This window comes from Toxorhynchites rutilus, chromosome 1, assembly GCF_029784135.1.
Source record: "Toxorhynchites rutilus septentrionalis strain SRP chromosome 1, ASM2978413v1, whole genome shotgun sequence".
Taxonomy (NCBI): domain Eukaryota; kingdom Metazoa; phylum Arthropoda; class Insecta; order Diptera; family Culicidae; genus Toxorhynchites; species Toxorhynchites rutilus.
In genome coordinates, this window is record NC_073744.1 from 138458111 (window position 1) to 138478643 (window position 20533).

At 41.3% G+C, this 20533-nt stretch overlaps 2 protein-coding genes across 2 annotated transcripts in view; one reads left to right on the forward strand and one right to left on the reverse strand.

Annotated features, from left to right (window-relative positions):
- LOC129766145 (obg-like ATPase 1) overlaps positions 1-14689 on the reverse strand; it is a 67303-nt gene extending 52614 nt beyond the window's left edge. Inside the window, exons 1-3 of the mRNA XM_055766613.1 lie at positions 14531-14689; positions 2092-2281; positions 790-846 (exon numbers count right to left, since the gene is read on the reverse strand). Of these exons, the coding sequence (XP_055622588.1) occupies positions 790-846; positions 2092-2276 (242 nt within the window). The 5' untranslated portion in view covers positions 2277-2281; positions 14531-14689. The remainder of the gene's footprint in view (positions 1-789; positions 847-2091; positions 2282-14530) is intronic.
- A 936-nt stretch (positions 14690-15625) lies between these two features.
- On the forward strand, positions 15626-19777 carry LOC129761476 (uncharacterized protein K02A2.6-like). Its single transcript, XM_055759197.1, has 3 exons — positions 15626-15872; positions 16018-19338; positions 19395-19777. Exons 1-3 carry the CDS (start codon positions 15626-15628, stop codon positions 19775-19777), a joined length of 3951 nt encoding a protein of 1316 aa, XP_055615172.1.
- Positions 19778-20533: the final 756 nt, after the last annotated feature.

The window sequence follows — 20533 nt, forward strand, 5'->3', positions numbered from 1 at the left end:
GGGGAAGAAACTTTTCTAAGGTGGCTCGACACTCCTCCCCACTCTCTAAGGGAGGGCTCCCATACAAATGAAATGAAAATTTCTGCATAACACGAGAACTAATCAAGCAAACGAAACCAAATTTGGAATGTGGAGGTTTTAGGATGCGATAAATGTTTCTATGGTAGTTCGACACTCCTCTCCATCTCCTAGGGTGAGCTGTCATACAAACGAAAAACAAATTTCTGCATAACTCGAAAACTAATCAAGCAAATGGAGCCAAATTTGGCATGTGAAGATTTTAGGGGGCACGAAACGTTTTTGTGGTGAATAGACACTCCTCCCCCCTCTAAGGGGAGGAAAGGGGAGGGGTCTGTTTTTATTCTATCATATTTTCTGTATCAAACATTTAATCCATGTAATGGAGAAACATGTTATTTGCAAGAGGTTGATAAATCTTGAACGAGAATTGTGTCTGAAAATAATCTGATATTATAATGATGAGTTTTGGTAGAAGTACTAGGAATTTTATAGTCAAAGGTATCAAAGGTCAAAGGTCAATCAATTTGACTCATTTTGATTTGACTCATGAATTTGCGCTTAGTAATAAAACGTGAATGTTTGGAGGTATTGATAAAAAAAACAAATTTTGGGCGGGACGAAGTTTGCCGGGTCAGCTAGTAGATTATACAAGTACCAATCTATATAGATGAATTACTAACGATGATGAAAAATGATGAGGGAAAAATATTATGTTTCTTGGATTCATTTAACAAAATAGTATACAATTTGTATCACATTTGCACTTACCTCGCTGGTTTATGGTATTCGCACAGATAGTCAAAACGTGCATCAGGCACTGGAACCCTGAAATTAACATTGAAAAAAAGGTCATATTAAAACAAAAACAACAAAACGAAGTAAGCCTGTGCCGGAATTTAAATTATGCACCATTGAACTGATACAACTTTCAAAAAGGCAAAAACAGGACCTGTACGACGGCCGAGCGAAAAAAATTATGGCAATTTACTGCTCCCGACCCGAACAGAACCACATTGCTCTCGGAGGCAACCATCACTTTCATTAAATATTTTACTGTCTGGAAAATGCATCACATAAGTCCGCTTAAATATCCGCTAAAAGCGCATTCTCACACATTCAGCCGAAACGAACTCACGGTCCCGGGTCAATAATTTGCGTATTTCAGTAGCCAACAAAAAAAGAAAATGAACCGCGGTTTGCGGTGACAATTACCGCATCCCAGAGCCTGGTTGGAGAAGGGGCAAAGTGAAAAAAAAGCTGCCCTCCTTCTGGGCGTATTTGCATGCCTCGCGGGTTTTTTCCCGAGACACCATTATGTCGGCCATTACATGGCCAGAGATGTGTTAACGCAGGATGAAGCCTCTTTTTCGCTTGCCGAGCACTCGATGGTGATGGTGGAATGACAGAGGAAGGATGCATTCTAGTAGCCTCCGGAACACCACGGTCGCCATTAATGGGCTGCAGAAGTCGCAATTGAAACAATATATTCCATCTTTTGACTTTCATATGCGTGACAAACGGACGGTGGACATGAAAGAGAGATCGGAATGCATTTCGAATGGAAACAAAATGGAAACGCCTTAGGAAACGAAAATTATCCGATTAATCAGGTAAATTACCTGCACTCTCCAACCCATCAGGTTCAATTATAAGCGAAATAAGTCTGAATGTAACCTAATGCTCGGGATAGGAGCCTGCACATGTCACGCAGCAATGGTGGCTATGGCTGCAGCCAGCATAGCAATTTTCAAAATAATTGCAGGACATCTCTTAATTAATGCAAATTCGAGAAGAAGAAAAAACCATTAACTTCCACTCCACAAGCGACGATTGGAACGTTGCACACAATCCGCCCGGGGCCCTCTAATTAAGTAGACGATCGATCCCTGGAAGCGAAACGTACAATCTGCGCCTCCGCCTCATTCATTCGGGAAAAACGTTCGAATTTTCTCCTTTGATATGCAAATGAGGCTCTCGCCAAAAATTCCAATCATCCGATGACGACGACTAATTACGAAGTGGACCAATGTGCGCGGGGCTAGCTGGCTGGGGCGCGTTGTGCACACCTACCTGTTCTCGTTCGGGTCGATTGTGCAGAAGGGAAAATTTTCCGCCGGTGCCGCACTTTTCGTCAACACGTTGAAAAAGGTGGACTTGCCGACGTTCGGTACACCGACGATTCCGATGCGCAAGTTGGTACCGATGCGGCCAATCAGTGGTTTCACTTCCGGCTCTAGGATCTTCTTCGGAGGCATGCTTGCTGCGGGATGAGAAAAGATGAATTGGTTATTAACTCCTATTCGTAGGTTCAAATTGTATTTATTTTAAAATTAATGGTGAATAACGAAACAATTTTCATCCAGTTTATTTAAGTGTGTGTATTTGAATAAATCGTATGGTTTTTCTACGCGTGAGCAAATCACATATTCACGTGAGAGGTATTCATTGCAGCGATTATTTCTTTGAATTGTTTATAATTATTGCGAAAGCAAATCGTATCGGGAGTTATCAGAACCATTGGTAAAAGTTGAGCGCTAAAAAATCCGAACTCATTAAAAACGCTGCAAAAATGGAATTTATGGAACACATTGGGAGTGGAAATAGAAAAACGAAATATCTGTCGCATCGAGAAAATTGTCAAGTTTCAAGCGCTTATAACAGTTCGGCTGAAAAGTCCATAAGGTTGACGTCTAGACGGCGCCTCTTGCAAAAATCTACTTGACTATCACAAAGTACCATCTTTCAATGGATACTTGTCAAAATTTGACAGCAATCGGTCGATTGGTTCGTGAGTTACAGCATTGAGAGTGAAGCAACTTTTTTATTGTGAAAAAATGGAAAAATCCGAATTTCGTGTATTGATAAGTATTATTACCGAAATTACCGAAACTGAGGCCTATTTTGAGGAAAAACCGAAAGAGTACTATGAAAATGGTATCGAAAAGTTGCAAGATCGCTATAATCGCTGTATCGCCCTCGAAGGCAATTATGTTGAATAACAAAATTGAATTTTGCAAAAAAAAAACATTTACTATGTTACCTTGTTAACAGCCGAACTGTAAGCTCAGTCATTTTTTTGATGGATTTACGAGGTATTTACATCAACCGATTTGCGCACAATTTATTACGATGAAGAAAATAATATATTTTATAAAACTATCGAATAGCTTAAAAATGCGAAGCATTATTTAAACTAAAATTCCGCGTTCTGATTAGTCGAGCACAAACTATCTGTGCTTTTCCAATTGCACATTCAATCAGTTTTGGGTGGGACGAAGTTCGTCGGATCAGCAAGTTCATAATAAAATATTATAATATTAAAATGTTATAATATTTCAAAGCGCGTTATTCCACCTAACAATCTATTGCTATTTCGCAAACCAACGGAACACGCTTTATTCCGCAAACACGAAATCCAATTGAACTAACAACGATGTCATTGTAGAACATATGGTAATTTTTTTTCAAACTCTTTCAAAGCATCTAAAAAAATTCAAGGGGTTGTATCCGAGACACGACCGCTTAGGACGTAGCACTACGCAATCTTTTCTTTTTTTTTTGAAATTTGTTGGTTTATCATTTCGGATATTATTTGCGAGTACGTCGAAATTTCATAAATAACTCTTAGTAAAAAGTTCCGGGGACCCTGAAAAGGTTTAATGGCTTGCGTGGTTCAGTAGAATCATCTCTAAGAGCAACGATTCTTTCTTGCCTTTGCGAGAACAATACACTATTTGATTATATTTCGCAATTTGTCTCTTTATATCAATGCACGCATTGCACTGAGTATATAACCAGATGCATCTCCCGTGCATCACCATTCAACAAGCATGGAACACGCGTCTAACAGATGCACACAGTTGAGCGATAAAAATGAAACGCGAGAATGACCGTTTATGAAAAATCGTTTTTCGACTCTCGGTCAAAACCGTCAACAAAGCTAGGAGTTTGTTGTTGAATAAGCGACCTTTGTTTCGGGTACAAAAAGATTCTGAGAATTTTCCTCAGAGGAGATGCAATACTTATACGCTAGCGACAGCTTACTTCAGGGCCCGAAATATTCGAAGGTGAAAAATGAAGACCGACTCTACTCTCCGTAGCTTCGCTTCGACTAGAACTGCTTCGGCAGTCGCCGCCAACAAAAAGTGACTTGACTAGAAAATGCCTCTTCGTTCGACTGACTTCAATCCACACTTCCATTTCCTCCTGACACTAATTTTATGCCCGCGTACGCAATCTTATTTTTACGTCCATATAAAGAGGAACGAAAACATGACTTGTGCTGCAAAAAAGATGTTACCCCATCAATGGACGGTTTATTGTCTACCCATCGTTGAACCTTAGCACGAATATTCTCTTTTCACTATACTCCTTCTTTGTTTCCATTCGAGCGGTTGCATAAGTTGTCTATTATTGACAGCTCTGTTCGGGAAAGCACTTAAATGGACAGAACAAATGTATAGGAAACTGGGAATGCTTCCAATTTTTATCAATTTAAACCATATACAGACTATGGGATTGTTATGTATAACATATATGAAACAAATCTTAGAAAATTTCCGATTCGAATGGTATGCAAATCGTTAAAATCCGTTCGCAGCGAAAATAGTTATTAACGTTAACTTTATTTCAACTTCATTAAACGTGACTTTGTTTTCTGATTTGGCAATTCTTTTCTCACCATAACATTGATCTACGGGCAGAAAGGAATAAAATAAAATAAAGATGGCTCAAATCAGACTATTCTTTCCTCGCGTTGCGGGCTAAGCAACAAAAAAATTTATGAAATTTTATAAACTTCTAACAGTTTCTACTATCTTCAAGTCTGCTTATCTGATAGAGATAGACGGTAGATGCCGACACTTTACTCTCGCATCGCGAATAATCTAATCGCGTTTCGCCTATTAGTGGCATTATTCTCATACACAACGTGTCATAACGTTGTGATGTAGAATGAATATCTAAACACTGAACATGTAGGAAATTATGAAAGATTTCGAATGTTTTTAACTCGAGCATTTATTAATAGATCGCAAAAATGTTTGCATTAATTGATAGAATATATTTCTACGCATCTATTACAATTACAATGAAAAAAATATTTTTCTTGAGATATCAATTATTATCTGAACGCATTAGGCCCCACCTTTTGGTTGGCCCGATTTGTCTTCCTCAAATTGTCCAGGGACTCTTCACGGACTACTAAATCGAGGAACCTATAATAACTCATTATCAATAAAAACATCGTTTGGTTATTCAAAACGGAATTGGAAGATATCCCTCCATATCTTCAGCTCACTTAACTTCTACACATACTGTTTGATGATTAGGCAAAATGTCGCTAATCATTTGCAGCGATAATATCGATTGATTTAACAATATTCGTTTAGCGTGTATAACAAAATCAAAACTGATTACCTGAAGCTCACAAAATCAAGCAAAATCACGGACGAGAAGTACGTACCCTTGGAAGATGCAATAGCTTCAGAGGAAATGTAAAATACAATAACCGTTTGACAATTCTTCCGTTCAAATATTTTGAATGTCCGTGATGAATGACCAAGTGACCAAGATATCTTGCCATACGTAAAATGATAACGAAGATCAGACTTATTCATTGCCACTTGCAACGAAGAACGTAATTTATCACAAGGCATGAATTGACCCAACATGAGATTGCTTAAACTGTTGTTGTGATATTCTTTTTGATGTCATGTTGAATTATAGATGCTCCAAACTCGGAGAATTTATTCGTCTCTAGTTTGTTTTCCTAATTGGCTAATAGAAGTAATCTCCGCGGCAGCCTCAAACTGTGAATGCCGCCGATTGCCTTGATTCTAGAATTAAATACCCCCACAACGGTTGAAGTCCATGGTTCTTCCTCTCTTTGCTCAGTTGTCGGTAGCTTTGGGGAGAAAACGCCGAAAATTGCTATACACTTTTTCAAAGCGCTGAGGTAGGACCTTCTCGGATCGATATCCAAAGCGCTAATGGCTAAATTCTTTTGACGTGGGACTACGTCTAACCGGAGTATATGGGGGGTAAAATGGAAACCTAAACACAGAACATGCAGGAAAAAATGAAAGATTCCAAATGCTTATAACTCGAACATTTCTTACTGGACCGGAAAGATGTTTGCATCAATTGATACGAAATATTTCTACGCTTCTATTGCAATCAATAAAATGTTATTTTTCATTAGATAAACGATTGAATAACTGTGAAATGTCAAGCGTTATCTAAACGCCCTAACTGCCTCGTTTTGATTGGCCCGATTTACGGTTTCCCGAACACAGACTTCTAAATCATTGTACCTGTGGGAATCCACTTTGCAAATACATGAAAGTCGGGAGTGTTTTTGTTCCGACTGAAATTTGTTTCCCTAACACAGACTTCAAATCCATGGAGCGTGCGGAAATTGGCATTGCAAATACATGCAAGCCGGGTGCATTTTTATTCCGACAGAAATGTGTTTCCCTAACACAGACTTCGAATCCATGGAGCGTGGGGAAATTGGTATTGCAAATACATGCAAGTCGGGGGCATTTTTATTCCGACTGAAATGTGTTTCCCCAACACAAACTTCAGAACCAAGGTGTCAGGGGAAATTGGCATTGCAAATTCATGCAGGTCGGGTGTATTTTTCTTCCGATTGAAATGTGTCTCTAACACAGACTTCAAATCGAAGGAGCGTGGGGAAATTGACATTGCAAATACATGCAATTCGAGGGCATTTTTATTCCGGTTGAAATGTGTTTACCTATTACAGACTTCTAAACGAAAGTGTTTGGGGAACTCGGAATTGCAAATACATGCAAATCAGGGGCATTTTTGTTCCGACTGAAATGTGTTTGTCTAACAAAGATGTCATCATACCAAAAGTAAATGGACTGTCATTAAATTTACTTGTAACGAAGAACATAATCCATCCAAATGCATGAATTGATCTCACCTGGAATTATACAACTTTTTACTCACAAAGCAAATATATTTAATTCAATTGAATTCGGAAATTGTTTCATTCAATCAAAAATTAAATCAATACAAATAAATGATTGCTAAGCTAAGGTAGTCCTACGTCAACCTTGCGGTTATATCATAGATATAACCCACCCATTTTTTCTCTTCTTTTTTTATTGAACTATAGACTTTAAATTATTGCAGTTCATTAGTTTCTAGCCCTGAAAAGGGCCCTTGGGGAAAACTCAATCCAAACTCCTTCTCCACCTGCCTTGAAAAAGACACTTCATTGTGAATCGACGCTCGTCAGCAAACGGTGTCCGCTCTCACGAACATCAAACGACGTTGTTGTTGAAATCCACGAATGTCGTTTGTACCAACTAAACGTGTAATATAAACGCGATGCAAATATTTTGCTTGTCGGTGAACGAGAACGCATATGCGCTCGATTTTTCAACCACCAAATTATTATCTAAAACATAAATAATGGAGTTTATCGAACATATCCAAAATCTATATAACAAATATTCCAACGTCTTGATTACTACAATTATGTGGTCGTGTCTCGGACACAACCCTCCTGTAACTTATTCATCAAATATAGCCCTAGATTCTGGGTCAGCTACCTAACATTATTTTGCCGCTGTGCGAGCCTGAACTTTTAATTTGATCGGTTGTGATGCACTCTAGTTTGCTATATACAACATTCATTTTCTGTCCCTTTTCTATGTGATGCTTCCTCGAAGTGTGCGTGATCTGGCTTATTTTAGCTGAGCATGGTGCTTGTTATTTTTTACAAGATGTAAGGGCGAGATGAAGAATAGAAGGTGGGAAGATTCACGGGTTTTGGTTGTGTTGAACTTTGATTGTGTTAGTAGCCAGGAAGATAGGAAGTTCACATACCAGGCATACCAGTCAGTTACTCAAATGGTATAAAATTGAATATGTCAACGAATAACGTTGAAAAAGGATGTACAGAAGCTAATTACAGATTTCCAAATCATATTTTTCGAATTCTGAACAAAAAAAAAACAGAACATATCACGAACTAAAATGTTTACTTTTTTCTTTGATTTCAGAAATAGTATTCTAATGTCTACTATGTTTGGATTCTAGAGCAACTTCATGGAAGTTTGACTTTTGTCAGCAATTGGAAATACTTTTTTCACAATTAGGTTGCTGAAAACTTCAGTCGTCTAAAACTAAGGCTCAAGCAGAAAACATTGGTAAAATATACACATTTTTTGTAAATATTACTAAAATTGCGTAAAAAAGATGTCAGACGCAATGAATGTTCCTACCAGGAATTCGTATATTTTACTTCATACCATTAGTAAGTTTGTTTTTATTGTCATACCTAACAACTGTGATGTGCGCACTTTGTCTTTTGGAGACGAAGCGATTCGGAGGTAAGCACTTTGTTTTTATTGAATTCAATTATGTATTCATCTCCCCCGAGAATTTGTTTTCATATTTTCGGCGGGGAAAATATCACAAGAAATTTTGATCCATATTAACATAATTGACCTAATACCATTTTTTTCTTTTTTAGTTGGCCTTAAAATTATATGCAGTACAATCATTCGTCATAAACAAATCGGAGATAAGTTTTCGTTTTTTTACATCATTACATCAGTCACCTCGGTCGGGAAACTATTTTCATATTCCCGCCAAGGATAAACATCAGTTATATTCTATACATTACAACACTATTCACCTTTTTTCTTGTCTTTACAGCTGGCATGATCCCAGACTCGTAATACTTGTTTACCAAAAACCATCCAAGCTATGGGATTGAAGGTAACGGCGAGTTTGTCGCTAAGATTGGAATCTTTCTTCAACACATCATCGACCGTAAAAAACTTAAGGTGAACATACATAATACACATACACATTTAATATCATTAACATATGTATTTCTTTGCTTCATAGGGACACGAGAGAACAAAATACGGATGAAACGTGCTAATTCTACCGTCACTCTGCTAATCAGCTAATGCAAATCAGAGCGATGTAGCAGGAAGAGGAACGGGAACTTGCTTTGGAAATGCTCATCAAATTGAGGTGGTTGAGGCTGCGATTAAAATTTGCCTGTTGTACGCAGTTTATAGAATGATTCCAACGAGAATTATTGATGTTGTTTATAGAATAAGTTATTAGTATAATGTATTCTAAGGAAGTAGAATTAAACGCAATCAAATACAATTTTTTAAATTAAAAATAATTATTAAAAAATATTTTTATTATCCCTGATGATTACCTCTCACAAATATGAAGCAAAATTTTCACTGTTATTGCACCAATGTTGGACCAACAATTTGTAGTTTGTTTGACATATGTGCCTACCATTCTTTTTTTGTAACATGTACCAATAATTAGTAGGGTAGAAAAAGAGAATTGGTAACATGTACCAAAAAATTCGTCATATTTACTAAATTTTCCTCTCAGTGTAGGGGTGGGTAGGGGTTATGAAGCTGTCCACGTTTGTCCACGGTGAGAGGGGAAGAGGTACAGATAATTTCCAGGTGGACACATAAAATGATTTTTTTTAAATACATTACGTCTCATCTGTAAGTTTCTCGTTTCTAATTTATTCAACCAATTCGGCAGTTACTGGTACGGTGTAGAGAGGCTAACAAACTGTTAGTATTGTTATATTAGAAATGCTCGACATTGTTTTCTTAGTTGCGGGTTCCTATTCAGCTTCCGTTCGCCGTTCTTGTTGCAAATCGTGACAACAATTTTGAATGGAAAAAATTTGGGAAAATTGACAAAAACCATCAGCTACTCGCAAAGCCGGTCTTTTCTCGAAGGAAGCATGCTCTGTGTCTGGTGGTATTGGAGTAACGTGCAATCTCATGTCTCTTTGACATTCCGGTAAAAAATTTTGGATTTTGGCTGGAATGCGCTTTTAAGTTTAGAGAAGTTTTGAAATCAATAATACTGAAACTTCAGTATCTATCAAAATGTAATGAGACAGAGCTTCTGTAGGCTTCTATCAATTGAGGGGCTTAGAATGAAAGGGGTGTAAGTGATTTGATCGATTTCTCTACATCGACTCTCTCGTTTGGTCATAACTTAGCTGCAAATACATTCCCAGCTGTATTTAACAATGTGGAAGATAGGTCAGAACCTCATCTATCGGATACTATAACAAACTTTAATTGGAACGTTTTTGCAGTTGAGTTATTAACTAAAGAAAAAGTTGATGAAGAGAAATCGAGCAAATCACTTGCACCCCTTGCATTCTAAGCCCCTCAATTGTGCTTTTATCATTTTAACGCTAGCATTAATTGATTAAAAAATGTAGCTCATCCATTTTAATTTGATTATTTTTGCCTTTAATAACAATACTTTCTCTATATAGTGGATTATTTTAAAAAAAGTAACACTCTTTCCCTCTCCTGATTATTGGATATCTTTTGACATTTCTATTTGTTTCTTTTTGACAACCAAATTGATTCTATCCGCATGACCCAGATTCAGACCACTGCCCAATTTTTTCAAGCGCAAGAATTGCGACTCTTCGGATAGTATAAAAAACACAATGATAGTTTTTTGACGTAAGATTGTAGAATATATATATATACAGTAATCGTTCGCTAACTGGTCCTGGTTTAACTGGTCTGCTATTTAACTGGGCGAACGTTAACTGGTCCTTGGACCAGTTAAAAAGCACAATTTCGTAAACAATCGACGCCATATTCAAACGGAAGATTTGCTGTGAGGGGCATTCGAATGTAATTTTAAATGTTATGAAAGTTGACATTATTTTCGCACGACAAAAACATTGATTAAACTACAGAAAAACAATTTTCTCAAATCATATGTCATACCTGTTGTCGCACTCAATGCGAAACTTCCATTGGAATCCTTTTATTTATCCAATTACAGGAACTAAGCGAATCAAACAATTCATTGAAGTTTCCCTCGATTTTATTTGACGTTTAACATGCCGGACCAGTTAAAACGCGAATGTCGATAAGTGGTCTTCTCTTTTCACCCAGTTAGTGAATGTTTACTGTATTAGGTTGTCAAAAAAGTCCTGCGTTTTTTTTTTGATTTTTCATTTGTTCATAAAATTAGTTACAATCATCTGTTTTAAGTCAAATATGCGCCGTTTTGTTCGATGACTTGTTCCCAACGAGATGCCAACTTCATAATACCCCTGTTATAGAAGCTCGCTTCCTTATTGGCAAAAAACTCGGATAGCCAATTTTCACAGGCCTCTTTTGTGGCTAACTTCTGACTACCTAGCTCGTTCGCCATTGACAAAAACAGGTGGTAATCACTTGGTGCAAGGTCCGGACTATACGGCGGATGCAAAAGAACCTCCCATCTGAGCTCCCGGAGCTTCTGGCGCGTCACCAAAGAAGTGTGTGGCCTGGAGTTGTCCTGATGGAAGACAATGCGGCCTCTGTTTATCAAAGATGGCCTCTTCTTCATGAGTGCTACCTTCAAGCGGTCCAGTTGTTGGCAGTACAGGTCCGAATCGAGCGTTTGGCCATAGGGAAGCAGCTCATAATAGATTATTCCTTGACAATCCCACCAAACACACAGCAGAACCTTCCTGACCGTTTATGAGGGCTTGGCCACCGTCTGAGCCGCTTCAGCGGGCTTCGACCACGACCGTTTGCGCTTCACGTTGTCGTAAGTGACCCACTTTTCATCGCCAGTCACCATCCGCTTCAGAAACGGGTCGATTTTGTTGCGATTCAGCAGCGATTCACATGAGTCGATACGGTCAAAGATGTTTTTTTGCGTCAACGTGTGTGGCACCCATACATCGAGCTTCTTTGTGAATCCAAGCTTCTTCAAATGGTTAATAACGGTTTGATGACTTATCCCCAGCTCTTGGTCGATGCTACGGCTGCTACTATGCCGGTCTTTCTTTGCTAATTCAGCGATTTTGTCGCAATTTTCGACGACAGGCCTTCCGGAGCGTGGCGCATCTTCGACGACCTCTACACCAGAACGAAAACGTTGAAACCATCGTTGTGCGGTGGAAATGGAAACTGTATCGGGTCCATAAACTGCACAAATTTTATTGGCAGCTTGAGATGCATTTTTGCCTTTGTCATAGTAGTACTGTAAAATATGTCGGATTTTCTCTTTATTTTGCTCCATATTTGCGACACTATAACTCACGAACGACTTAACTGTCAAAGACTATATTATAGCGCGCAAAAATACCTTTCCAACAAGCTATAGTATGACTCGATACAATGAATACAACTAGAACTACGCGCTTACAACGACACCTCGCGGAAATAATGCAGGACCTTTTTGACAGCCTAATATAATTAAGTTTTCCCTTAAAACCGGCGCGAGCTTTCCGACCATCCAAATATTTCCCAAGCAATTACACAGGAAGATTTGGTATACTATCCAGCCTAGTTTTGTGTTCTGTAGAGGTGGGGTGTATCATTGTTGCTAAGACGATATATAGCAAATATCAATTTCAAACTTATGGGGTGATGAGTCTGCGGTTCAGCTAAGTGAATGGGCTCTGAAATTGGTCACTGATTGACGACTTTGAGATTAAGCGACAACTTGGGTGTTGAACGATCCAAAATTACATCGCTTTACGAAACTTTTGCATAACTTGAACAGCGTGATGAGAATTTTACTATTGCAACCATATCATCGTGAGTTTGTTTGAGTTATAATGTAGAACGGCTCGACAAACATGTGGGCGAAGCTATCGAATACACTTACTCTGTAGCATTTTTAGATTATCGACTAGAGTGAGTTAAAAGAAATTGTGCTTTGCGATCGTGGGATCTGATATGGGAATGCTGAAAAAACGGGAGCTTCACGCAAACGAGTGTGAAGCAATTCCCTGCAGACCATTTCGTAAATTCATAACGATATGACTGAACAACTTTGAGATGCAGGATTTATACCCATTGTCAGAAACAATTATAGCATTTTTATGCACAAAAGCTAGCCGAAGACAACATAAATGAAATTCGAAAGGAACTGAAGAGCGATACAAAAAACTTCCCGGGTAATGTTTAAGAGGTTAAAGAATAAAGAACAAATCACTACTATGGCATTGGGCACCAATGCACCATAACGCTGAAAAATACGGATTTTGAACCACCTCTCTAATGTAGTGCAAAACATACTCATAAAACATTAAATTTTTGGAACATCATCAATCACATCTTTACTCATTGAACATCAAATATCTTATAGTAATCCTACGTCAACTATTCAGTCATACCTTTTTTTCATAAAGCCTTTTTTTGTTTTTAAAAAAAACATAAAACAGAAAATAGAAATGAAATGATATTCAAACGCAATTCAATTATTTTCTTGAAAATAGAATTGTCCACGTGGACAAAAGGGGAGGGGGTATAAGAATTGTCCACGCTTGTCCACGGAGGGGGGGGGGGGGGTGTATGAAATCGTACTTTTTCTGTCCACGTGGTATGTAGACAGCCCCTAATGAATGACTATGATTATGGTGTGAGTGGTGTTGATAGAGCCCTGCAGTTGTTTTTGATCATCGATATTCTCCAATCGTTGAGTTATTCCATCCAGGATGTAGATAATTCACAAAATGGCTCAGGCCCGATTAGTTTTGCTGAAGAACCAAGTTTTACTAAGTGGTCGTCTGTTTAATTACCTTCTACACCGCAGTTTCAGTAATTGTTTCAAGGATAGAACATATTCCCAAGCTAGCTTCGACTGTTACATGTATGCTTTCAGTGCATTTAGAGCTGCTTGACTATCCGAGAACATGCAGAAATTGATTAACCCGTGTTTATTGTTAGGAATGCTCTCAAAGCAATATTTCGTAGAGTTAGTTTCATGCTTTAAATGTTTTAGGCAATTACTGCACTCTAGAGTTGGCCATAAATCTGTAGATTCATCTGATAGATAAAAATGGAGACAGCTGTAAAGGACTAGAAATGAATGTGAAATGTGAAAGTGTTTAAACTTATTATGGTTCAGCTAAGGTATTCAAAAATTTCAAGAGGAGGCGTTTGCTAACTCTTTACAATCGTTCGTCTGCTCTCAGCCACCACAACAAGGAATCATACTAAACAACTTAACACAACGAATTCTAATGTCTGGTGAACTTTTTCACGAATGTATACGGAGTTCATATGAATAATAGGTAACGTTACTAAAATATCATTAGCGTTGAAAGATAAAAGGATCTCTTTCAAGGGAAATTAATTCCGACTGCAAAGGGTTAATTTCCAGGGCATATACAAAACCTATGTTAAAGGTCTGCTTTATTGTTTTAGTACACAAATGGTTGTGGTTTGACATTCTGCCCTATGGATAGATTATGGAAATTAAACCATTCTGAATGCTGTATCACCGACTCGTCTCCCATATATGGAATTTAAGAGCCCAGAGAAGATTCAGAATCGGATGCGGGAACTTTGCCTAACCTAAATTTGATCTGCTCGAACCAAAACAAAGTATGGGAACCAATGAAATATTAACTAGAACCTCTAACTAGTAGCTTATTCTGATAATACAAACTGCCGGTTACTCTCAGCACATATACTATTCACATAAAACGTACTTTTCTTCACCGCAAATCACTGACAAAGTTTAACTTTCAGGCGCACGGTATTTAGGCGAGATGTTTCAGCCGCTAAAGAATCAAACGTGGATACTCTATTTTGAGACGGGTGCATGCATTTTGACGTTTCTCCGGCAGCTGACTTTCCGTTGTGTGTGTTCATCTGGTTCATCTGCGCCCCTCGGGGTACTCACGGTCTGTCCTGTCAGTGGTGTCTCCACATTGGGTGAAGGTCGAAAGAGAATGTTTGGATAGAATTTACGAATTTATCACCGGGACGATCTAGGCTGAAGAATAGAATAATGGAAGATAATTATTTATCTGATAAAAATTAACCACAACTTAATATCCATATGATTTCGTAACACCATGTAAGCCATGCTTCACAGCGTTCATTCCAACAAGACCTGACGATGCCTCCACCTGGTGTTGCATAGCATTACTATTGTAGTGGTGCAAAGCGAGTATGAAGATTTTTCGTTCGAGAATTTTACGTCGTAAAATTATGTTTTATAAAAATCTTTTACATTATCTATTACACCATCGGCCTCCTACCGTGTTTATTTATTTATTCTAATATCATGAATATACAGGGCGTTGGGTTGCTGAGCGGAATCTTTCAAGAATTGAGAGAGGATCGGATTTGATCCTTTTTTTTAAATCCTAGGGGCTGTCCACATACCACGTGGTCAACTTCACGGTGGGTAGGGGTTACGGAAATGTCCACGCTTGTCCACGGTGAGGGGGGAGGGGGTATAGATAATGTTGGGTAGCCCCCCACCGATTATACCACAACGGCTCGTCAACTGACAGTAGTCAGGTTTGATAGATGCTACGACGGATGGGTCGGCGGCAAGAGAACTGTCATCTTCATTGTTGTTAGTCATGAGATTGCAATACCACGAGTTAGACGCTTTTTGTATTGTCACAACGTTTTAATAAAGTTATTTTAATTTGTTGTTTGTGAGTTACGCGTTTCACTCCAACGCCGAAACACAACAGTTGGCGACGAGGAGGTGGAAGTTTTCGGGGAAAAATCGTGCGTGATAGTCCGGAAAAAGTACTCGTGAAAAACGTGGTCAGGAGAAAATCGCGATGGCGGAGAACAATGCCCATCATCTACAGCAGCAGCAGCCGCAGCAGCAGCAACCACCAAACATCCAGGAACAGGTGCTGCAAATTCTCTCCAACCAACAGCTGCTAATGACGCAAATTCTCCAGCAACAAAGCGCCACGCAGCTTGCCATCCGCAATCTTTCCTACGACGAGCGCTTTCGAGCAACATGGCGGAGTTCGTGTATGACAAAGACAATGGACACACGTTCGACGCATGGTTTTCCAGGTATGTCGACCTTTTTGACAAGGACGCCCGGAAGCTCGATGACGCAGCGAAAGTGCGATTGCTCCTGCGAAAGCTTAGCCCACCCGACCACGAGCGCTACAATAGCTTCATTCTGCCGAGACTCGCTCGTGAGTTTACGTCACAGAGACCGTCGATAGGTTAAAGTCACTATTCGGAGCGACAGTTTCCATCTTCCGCCGACGATTCAACTGTCTCCAGCTCACCAAGGAGGAGAGTGACGATTACCTGACATACTCGTGCAAGGTGAACAAGGCATGTGTTGATTCCAAACTTTCGGAATTAACTGAAGAGCAGTTCAAATGCCTTATTTACGTCTGTGGTCTGAAGTCAAATCAAGATACCGAGGTTAGAATGCATCTCATCAACAAGCTGAACGAGAACGTCAATCTGACGCTACAGCAAGTCGTGGATAAGTGTAACAGCCTCATCAACCTGAAACAGGACACCGTGTTGGTGGAAAATCCGTCGTCCGTGGTGAATGCCGTTGTTTACGACAAGCGGTCGAAATCGAAGCATCAGTCAGCAGCATCGAGTTCTTCCAATCAACGTGAGCAACCAAAGACGCCCTGCTGGTCATGTGGGGGCATGCACTACAACAAGGACTGCCGGTTTCGAGACCAAAAATGCAACGAGTGCGGCAAGGTTGGGCATCGAGCAGGTTATTGTGCTTGCTTTCAATCAAGGTCTTCATCCAATGCAAATACGGCATCTAGGAAGAAGAAAAAGCAACCGTCGACGAAGACGGTGACAATCCGAAACATCATCCAGGGTCGGAAATTCGTCAAGCTCCAGGTCAACAACGTACTCCTTCGCCTACAATTGGACACAGGGTCCGATATTTCGATAATTTCGCACCGATCGTGGATCAAACTCGGTCGTCCCCACACGAAACCAACGGTTTGCACCGCGCGAACAGCTTCCGGAGAGCCACTCGATCTTGTTGCCGAGATGTGGTGCAACATTTCCCTCAATGGAGTCACAAAAGGGGGTAAGTGTTTCGTCGCCGCTCCTAACGTCAGTCTCGACATTCTAGGAATTGACTGGATGGATTTGTTTGGGTTGTGGAACCAGCCAATCACATCGTTCTGCAACCAGGTCAGCGCTCAACCAAGTCAGACGCTGGCTACCCTCCATACTCAGTTCCCCGAAGTTTTCACTAACGAGATGGGTCTCTGCAAGAAGGCTCCCGTCAAGCTGGTCCTGAAAGGCGATCCGAAACCAGTTTTCAAGCCGAAGCGTCCGGTAGCGTACTGCATTGAAGGTGTGGTAGAGGACGAGATTTGTCGCTTAGAGAATCTGGGCATTCTGAAGAAGGTGGATTTCGCTGAATGGGCAGCACCAATCGTAGTGGTCCGGAAACCCAATGGCACCGTCCGGATTTGTGCTGATTTTTCGACTGGCTTGAACAGCGTACTTGAGCCGAATCAGTACCCTCTACCGCTACCCGAAGATATATTCGCCAAAATGTCCGGATGTCGGGTGTTTAGCCACATCGACCTTTCTGATGCCTACTTACAGGTCGAGGTCGATCCGGAGAGTCAACCGCTGCTCACCATAAACACCCACAAAGGCCTCTTTCAATTCACCCGCTTGTCGCCCGGCATCAAATCTGCCCCAGGCGCATTCCAACAGATGATGGACACGATGCTCGCTGGTTTACCGTGTACCGTTGGTTATTTGGATGACATCGTAGTGGGAGGTCGAACGGAAGAGGAACATCGGCGCAACCTTTTCCTTGTGTTGCAACGACTGCAAGCATTCGGCTTCACTGTCCGCATAGAGAAATGCAGCTTTCACATGCGGCAAGTGAAATATCTCGGACAGATCCTCGATGGCGATGGAATTCGTCCAGATCCGGACAAGATTGCTCCGGTTGTCAACATGCCAGCTCCGCACGACGTCACCGCGTTGCGCGCATACCTTGGCGCAGTAAACTACTATGGCAAGTACGTTCCAGAGATGCGCTCCCTTCGACACCCCATGGATCAGTTGCTGAAGGCAGGAGAAAAGTTCGAATGGTCACCAGCTTGTCAGAAGTCGTTCGACCGTTTTCGAGAAATTCTTCAGTCCCCGCTTCTGTTGACGCACTACAACCCGAAACTTGAATTAGTTGTGTCGGCAGATGCTTCCTCCGTTGTTCTGGGTGCCCGGATCGCACACAAATTTCCGGATGGCACCGTGAAAGCCATTTGCCACGCTTCGCGTAGTTTGACAGCAGCGGAGAGTAATTACAGCCAGATCGAAAAGGAGGGCTTGGCTTTGATATTCGCCGTGACCAAATTCCACCGGATGATATTCGGACGGCGTTTCGTGCTCGAGACCGACCACAAGCCTTTGCTCGCCATATTCGGGTCGAAAAAGGGCATCCCCACGTACACCGCCAACCGGCTCCAGAGATGGGCGTTGACACTGCTCCTCTACGATTTCGACATACACTTCGTGTCGACAGATGCTTTCGGACACGCGGACATCCTGTCCCGCCTTATCAATCGCCATGTTCGTCCGGAAGAGGACTATGTTATAGCCAACATCGAGTTCGAGAGCACCATCCGCAGCATCATGAACCAATCCCTGGAAGCCCTACCAGTTTCGTTCAAGACCGTTCAAGCCAAAACCCGCATAGATGAAACCCTGCAACAGGTGATCAAGCACGTCAACACCACGTGGCCTACCAAGAAAACGAGCATCACAGATCCGCACATTCAAGAGTTCTTTCAGCGTCGCGAGTCCCTCTCCATCACCGCTGGCTGCTTGATGTACGGCGAACGTTTGGTGTTACCATCCGTTCTCCGAAAGAAGGTTCTCGTGGAGCTGCACAAAGGTCATCCCGGTATCGAACGTATGCGGTCCCTTGCTCGACAGTACGTCTACTGGCCCCATATCGATAAGGACATCGAAAGGCTGGTGCAGACGTGCAACGAATGTTCGAGTGTGGCGAAAACGGATCGTAAAACCAACCTTGAGTCGTGGCCAGTCCCGGAGAAACCCTGGCAACGACTTCATCTCGACTACGCCGGTCCTATGGATGGGTGGTACTTTCTGATCCTAGTGGACGCCTACACCAAATGGCCGGAGGTGGTCAGAACAAAAGACATCACTTCTGCAGCGACAATTCGCATTCTCCATGACATTTCCGCCAGATTCGGGTCCCCGGAGACACTGGTTACCGACAACGGGACGCAGTTTACCAGCGAAATGTTCGAGGCCTACTGCGAGTTTAACGCCATTCTTCACCTGAAGACCGCTCCCTTCCATCCGCAGTCGAATGGCCTCGCGGAAAAATTCGTCGACACTTTCAAGAGGACGTTGAAGAAAATAACCGCCGGAGGGGAAACGCTGCAAGATGCCATCAACACTTTTCTACAATGCTACAGGTCCACACCATGTCGCACCGCTCCGGAAGGAAAGTCTCCTGCCGAACTTCTGGCAGACGAATTCGCACGTCGTTAGAGCTGCTTCGACCACCGACTCCGGCGCACAAACTCGAAAACTCCAAGCAAGATCAGCAGTTTGACCGGCGGCATGGTGCGAAACCAAGAAACTACATCCGTCAGGACCTCGTCTGGGCCAAAGTGTTCCGTAACAACAAGTGGCACTGGGAAGCAGGAGAAGTGCTCGAACGCATTGGCCAGGTCATGTACAACGTCTGGTTGCCTGGGAAGCAAATCATGATAAGGTCCCACTGCAATCAGCTGCGAACACGTCATCATTCCGAAAATAAACTGCCTGCGACCGAACCAGCAAAAGCTCCGTTGAGTATCCTGTTGGACTCCTGGAACCTACAGAGTCCGACACCCGTGCAGGAGGAGCGGCCTTCTCTTCTAGAGATGGATGAATTCCCGCCGCAGGCCAGTGTTCAACGACAACGCAATCCCCCTAGATAACTGCAACAACCAACAGCAGCTCGCAGATCTTCGAGGACTCGAAGACTTCCTGCGAGATATGATCCCTACCACCTTTTCTAAAAGGGGGGAGGTGTTGGGTAGCCCCCCACCGATTATACCACAACGGCTCGTCAACTGACAGTAGTCAGGTTTGACAGATGCTACGACGGATGGGTCGGCGGCAAGAGAACTGGCATCTTCATTGTTGTTAGTCATGAGATTGCAATACCACGAGTTAGACGCTTTTTGTATTGTCATAACGTTTTAATAAAGTTATTTTAATTTGTTGTTTGTGAGTTACGCGTTTCACTCCAACGCCGAAACACAACAGATAATGTCCACGTGGACACGTTAAATACTTAATGTGGGAAAAAAGTCACATCTTATTTAACAATGAATGAAATTTATTCTGCATTTCCGAGAAATTTATCGGTGTTTATCGAAGTTGAGTTATTTTTGTTAGTTTGAGAAGACAGTGCTGAAATGACAGGATGAAGACATCGTTAAAGCATGCTAGAATGTTGTAATATTAAAAATGTCGTATTGTTTTCCTAGATGGGGTTTTTGGTTCAACTTCCGCTCTTGATGTAAAAACCGTATATGGGGTGGTATCTCGGTCATAACTTCACGAATGTTGTCTTTCAAATGTTCAAGAGTTTGCGGAGAGTTGGCATAGACACGGTCTTTCGCATAACCCCACAAAAAAAAGTCTAGCGGGTTCAAATCGCATGATCTGGACGGCCAATTGGCATCACC

What these genes read in the sequence shown, in the direction of transcription:
- LOC129761476 (XM_055759197.1), top strand. Translation starts at nt 15,626, where the DNA reads ATGGCGGAGAACAATGCCCATCATCTACAGCAGCAGCAGCCGCAGCAG. An exon ending in TTCGACGCATGGTTTTCCAG is followed by an intron (nt 15,873 to 16,017) that starts GTATGTCGACCT and finishes TTTACGTCACAG; the next exon opens with AGACCGTCGATAGGTTAAAG. An exon ending in GGCAGACGAATTCGCACGTC is followed by an intron (nt 19,339 to 19,394) that starts GTTAGAGCTGCT and finishes ACTCCAAGCAAG; the next exon opens with ATCAGCAGTTTGACCGGCGG.